The sequence below is a fragment of the Nuphar pumila genome, chromosome 11, assembly GCF_984573655.1.
Source record: "Nuphar pumila chromosome 11, dmNupPumi1.hap1.1, whole genome shotgun sequence".
In the NCBI taxonomy this organism is placed as follows: Eukaryota; Viridiplantae; Streptophyta; class Magnoliopsida; order Nymphaeales; family Nymphaeaceae; genus Nuphar; species Nuphar pumila.
In genome coordinates this window covers 91,485,184-91,491,183 of record NC_143259.1, presented here as the reverse complement: position 1 = coordinate 91,491,183, position 6,000 = coordinate 91,485,184, and the positions used below count along the sequence as shown (strand labels likewise).

General features: G+C 41.7%; 1 protein-coding gene across 6 annotated transcripts in view; it reads left to right on the top strand.

Annotated features, from left to right (window-relative positions):
• Positions 1 to 819: 819 nt before the first annotated feature.
• The window catches only part of LOC149822499 (dual specificity protein kinase YAK1 homolog), a 58,076-nt gene continuing 52,895 nt past the window's right edge, over positions 820 to 6,000 (top strand). For 5 of the 6 annotated variants that reach the window (XM_089981583.1, XM_089981581.1, XM_089981580.1 and 2 more), the window contains exon 1: positions 820 to 1,270. In XM_089981583.1, coding sequence (XP_089837709.1) covers positions 1,091 to 1,270 — 180 coding nt within the window. In that variant the 5' untranslated portion in view covers positions 820 to 1,090. The remainder of the gene's footprint in view (positions 1,271 to 6,000) is intronic. The other variant, XM_089981584.1, reaches the window with a different exon arrangement.

Here is a 6,000-nt window from a genome sequence, read left to right as displayed (position 1 = left end):
AAAAAATATTTTTTTAATTGAGCTTGCTTCTGCTTGGCTCATTTATCTCAGTTTTTTCATGAGCTGAAGCTCAGCTCGACTAGCCACAAGAAACGAGCCAAGCTTGAGAGCACCCGATGAGTTCAGTTCGTTGGACTTGTTTACCAGCTCTAAAAGCTCCAACTTGCTATGTAGGTTAGATGGGTAGCTTGATGCAAAGCAAGATGGATAGTAATTTTTTTGCAAGAATTAAAAAAATGCACCAACAGGGCTCCGCGTGGTTGGTATGAGCTGTCAGTGCAAGTCTTCCTGTGGTGGGACATTGTAGGTTCAAAACTCAATTGAATAATAACTGGTAGGGTCTGTCTAATCTCAGCTGGTTGTCCACAAGGGCTCTGCTCATGTGGTAGGGGCGACTTGTGAATGTTGACAAGACAACACAAGTTGGAATGGGCAGAGGGACCTTAAGGGTTTTACTGACCTGAGCCCAGCCATGATGAAGGGGATTTTACTTGGATTATCCGAAAAAAAAAATTTTGTTATTCGTTTTTTATAGTTTGTCACTTTAAAAGTCACCACAGGTAAAATAGTAACTTGTTTTTGGTCAAAAAGTAATTCCCCGTTTTGGAGGAGGAATGATACGAGGTTATTCCGAATGTAAAACCTGATCATCAGCCTAAGTAACCGATTTAGGTTGGGAATTTAAGATTCAATGAATCCGACCGGCTTAGATAACCCTCGGAGACCCCGTAAGGGAAATGCGGATGACCAGGGTGCGTTAGGCATTAACCGCGGTTAAAAGGTTTTGGGGCGCTATAAAAGGACGGGCAATAGACGGCTGGCGGAGTCATCGAATTATTAGGAGAGAGAGAGAGAGAGAGAGAGAGAGAGGACTCTCCTTCCCGCCACCGGCGATCTCCGCCAGCCGACCTTGCCCTCCTCGCCGGCAATGAGGATCAGATCTCCGGTCCACGGCACGATGACGTCTGAGGAAGGGAGATAAATAGGATCGAGATCGTCCGGAGAGTTGCGTTTCCGGGGAAGCGATCGGAAGATCGTGTTATCTGAATCGATGGTGATCATCGGAACGCTCTTCTTCTCGCTGGCCTGAATGACGGAGGGACGAACCATGGACGAGCCGAGCACGAGCCTCCGACGGGCAAAGGGACGCCCCTCTGATTCGTCATCGCCTTGGAATCCTTGTAAAGCGCGGTTCAGGCCGTACTCTTGTCCTCTGCCGATGAGAACCACTCGGGAATCCGGTTGCCCGAGGGCGATTGCGAAGAGACCGGTACGTTCTTCTTTGTCTATCCCGTACCTATGTGTTTTATTGATGTCAATTCCTTCAGGTAATTTTGTGATCGCCCTTCGCTTTGATCGGAAATTCTTAATCGAGAGGCGCGGTTCTCGATTCTGAAACAATCTTCTTCCATTAGGGAATTGAATAGTGCCCGTCATTCCTTTTGTTTTCCTTTTAGTTGGTTGGCATTCACACGTGTGTTTAATACTATCTCAGACATGCAATTAGCTCCCATTTGGTCTGCATAATTTTTATGGTTATATATGGAATGCTCGGAAGTCCTTTTGGGGAATATGGTGTTTTAGCGTGTCGTGTAGTTATCCTAAACTGGGGATTGAATTGCGCAAAATGGCTGCTCTAAAGAGGCTCTTGTGGTATTCATTGCCATTGTCTATAGTTAGTGCCATCATGGAAAAAAAAATCCATGCTGAAGTCCATGATCTTGGTGAAGTCTATTCCCTGTGGAAATTTCTCAAAATGTGCGCCTGAACAACTCTTAGTCCATAATGCATGAGAAACAATATCAAATGTTCTTGCACAAAGTTGGCGACTGCCTTGCCAATTGACATCCCTAGTATGTGAATAATGAGGCTTTTGACTCTTGGTTTTGTAAGTTTTAAATGCGTGGGAAATTGAAACCGTTATAATTTTTCTTGGATTGCAATTGTTGTTTTGTTTTTGTATAGGTAAGATCTATCGTGTGCACCAACCAAGCAATAGTAATATTTCGTGAGAGTATATGCTAGTTCAATTTTAGATGTCTGTGTTAAGGGTAAGCCCTTAGCAATTCAAGAAAAATTGTCAAATGTCATAGGTAATGACCAAAACTGTGCAACTCTTCTACTCTAAGGAGATGCCATACTTGTCCATTTAACTTTGGACTATCAGACATATATAGAAGATTTTACAACTAGGGATGCTTTCTGCACAAATACATCTGTTTTTGCAAAGATAAAAAGCGGATTAACTGATGTTTGAATCAAGCATAGCTGCTTCCTTTGATCTTTGCTCCTCTAGAAAAGTTTGGTTTCTATGGAGTCCATCATTTCCCATCGGTCAGCATTGGCATGCTTTACTATTTCAAGAAGTATTAGTTTTTTCTATGGTATATACTTCAATTCTGCTCCTAATACAGTGTCTGTAGTTGCAGTATCTGAATTCTGGCTTCTTTCAACAACTTTCTTTTCCAAAATATTTTTTGAGTGGTTAATGTGCTCACCATTCTATTCTACATATCAATCCTCCTTCATGCGCACTCCGATTTTTCTGTGTACAAAGTCTTATTTTATGAATGTGCCTTTTTTTTTTTTGATGATTATTGGTGATATAGTGTTAAGAGGGTTTATTCTGAACCAAGTGAACATGAAGGAATCAGATAAAGGCCAGGGAATTGTGATTCCTAGTTTCCATCCCTATTATTGTATTCAAAGAAGGGCTAAATGAGAAACTGGGAGAGGTGAGTCCTCCACCACCTATCCATAAGGAATCAGATAAAGGCCAGGAATTGTGTTTCCTAGTTTCCATCCCTATTATTGTATTCAAAGAAGGGCTAAATGAGAAACCGGGAGAGGAATTAGTCCTCCACCACCTATCCATGAGGAATCAGATAAAGGCCTGGACTTGTGTTTCCTAGTTTCCATCCCTATGCTTGTATTCAAAGAAGGGGTAGGTGAGGAACTGGGAGAGGAATGAGTCCACCACCTATCTATAAGGAATCAGATAAAGGCCAGGATTTGTGCTTCCTAGTTTCCATCCCTATGATTTTATTCAAAGAAGGGATAAATGAGAAATTGGGAGTGGAATGAGTACACCACTTGTCCATCTCCCATCCGCTCAATAATCCTATTGAAAGGAACTGCTTGGATTCTTCATCTTTTTGTATGCGTGGACCATTCAAGTAATGCAAGATATGGCATCTTGTTGTATATATGAGGGAATTCAATAGCGAGTTACTAGCCAAGGAGGCCCTGCGTCCTTCTCTCATGACTTGAACTATGTAGTAATTTTTATTCATTATTTCAACACCCATGTTTTAAAGTGCTTCCTGAAATATTTGACCGCGTACCATCTTACTTTTTGAGGAGAGTTTCTATTACATGTCCGCATTTATTTTCTCTTTACATCTATGTCACATAGGTGCGGGTGCGGATACGGGTGTGGATGCGGCGATGCGGCATTTTAAAAAAGTTTGGGTGCAGGGAGGGTGTATATATATATATATATTAACAGTTTTAAGTTAACACTATATGTATGTGTGTATTTATGTATTTGTATATATAATATAGATAAAAATGGACTTGGTTAGGGTTAACTTAATCTACTTTTGGACATAAATGAACCTCAGTGTGGTTGACTTCACCTGACACAAAGGAAGTCGTGTCCAAGTGTCGCACCAACATGGGTGCGATGTTGGTGCGGTGCCCTGTAAGAAGACTTTGTGTTACATAGCTTTACATATTGTTTAGAGCTTCTTTTAAAAGGAACTTGAGGATCCTAATTGGTGTAGAAGGATTCTAAATTTCTTTTCAACTCATCTTGATGAGACCTTTATAAATAAATATGTATATATATATATATATACATATACATATACATATAAATATACATATATATATATATATATATATGTATATGTATGTGTATGTGTATGTGTATGTGTATGTAAGGGGCTGCTTGCTTAAGTTGGTGGCCTTGCAATTGCTTTTATGAGTGCTCCGGTCATTTCAATCAATTGAGCATTGCTAATGTTAGATAAAAGTATGTGCATGTAAAGTCACACACACATACAAACATATAAAAAACATAATATAAATATGCAATAAACATGAGAGGAGAAAGTAGAGAGAGAACTTGTTTTGCTGTCAGAGAAAGGGAATCCTTCCTCTAGGTATTCTTGATGTACCTTTTCCCTATAATCATAAAAATAAATAAATATATAAAATATTGGTTACACTCTAGAGTACCATACTCTCTAGCTAAAACTCATAGGTGCAAGTTTATTTGATCAATTTGACTACAATTGCATTCAACACGGTCCATTTACTAGGTAATGCACCTTTGACCAAGTTGTTTTGATGTAAAAACATGATTTCTCATTTCTCATTGTCGACCATTGAATTTTGAAGCCCTTAAAAAATCTGCTTATACAATGTGTTTGGACAATCTAAAACATGTTTTTAACTAAACAAACCATATAAATTATATCCGTAGAACTTGGATCTACAAAAAAAATCAAGAAAATGTGATGGAACAAGGTGTTTTTCCTGGAGGGTGTGGTCTAGTCGGGGGTAGCCAATATTTTTCATGTGTATGTGTGTATTTCACTACAGTTGCAACAATGCATCTACTCTAATATGTAATCTACAAACAAGCAGTCTGCACAAAATACAATTTCACCACCAATACTGAGTTGGAAATGCTTCAAACTGCATGACACAACAATGGTAAAATTATGAAAATGCCCCTAGACTTTCTTTCGTGCTGCATCCTCTAACAAGGAGCATGTTCAACACACATTCATGCACACAAGCACACAAAGTTGTTATAAACCCCAAAAAATGGAATAAAAACGACCAAGTCATATGGAGCAAGATTAGGAAATGACAACAATAGCTGGGTGCATGTTGAATACACTTTCCATTGTGCTGACTGATACCAGAGTGCGTCCTGTCTGATGCAGACCAGGATCGACCTAGATCCATACAGTCTGCCCCAGGCAGGGAACCAGATCTGCACGAGGGCATTGAAGATCAGACCCATGTAGGGGATCCGACCCAGATCGTGGTACCAAGGCGCAGGGATGAGGCACCCCTGTGTACCTACTCCAGACGAGCATGGGCCCAAGCGTCTCAAGTCCAGCCTCAACGAGAAGGCGACTCGGATCCAGGGCTGGATTTGAGACCCGGGTCCACCCGCAACCTTTAAAAACCCTTTCCTAGGGTTACGTGAGGGAGATCATTGAAGATTGCAACAACCTTCCTTCAACAATTTTTGCCTTTTGATATTCTTTTATTCCTTATTTTGTTTGGCTTGGTTTTCATTCACGTCTTGTTATTTCTTCCTTTCCAACTGTTGCATCATTTGTTTAGTTGACGTTCCATTGAAATAAAAGAAAACAAAACAACACCCACATTTTTGGGTGGCTTTTCCTCTTATTACTGCACATCGCACGATCGTTAGGGTCGTGCCAACCATTTCAACAAACAGGTGCTTCGCAACCGACCCTCCCCACTACATCAAAGTGGTATCAGAGCCCAGTGTTTCCTCCATCAGCGACATGGTTCAAGAGGCGAGGAGCGATCCGGTGAGTGGAAAAGAGTGGAAGGAAGCCGACAACGAAGATCCGATATTGCGAATGATGGAAATGATGACAAAATTGCAAGAAAACATGCTGCATGTCAGCAGGGACATGTCCAGCATGTCGAAACAACTAGATGGGGTCGAAAATCGGATCGTGGCCATCGAGTCGCTGACGGAGCCGCACACGACGTCTACACAGCAAATGGGTATGGGAGTGGGCGACGGTGTTGTCGTCCTCGTCGAAGCTGCAATGTTTGACCCAGGCCAACAGACCCGTCAGCCTGCCGTGCAACCGGAGAGCACTGGGAGGGATCTGCGCAGGGATGCCAGCCACGTGACGCTCCAGCAGGGAGTACTATCTCTGACCCTTGGCACGACTGCCACTCGGGTGGATAGAGAAGGACCTCCTAGCGTCAGCCGGG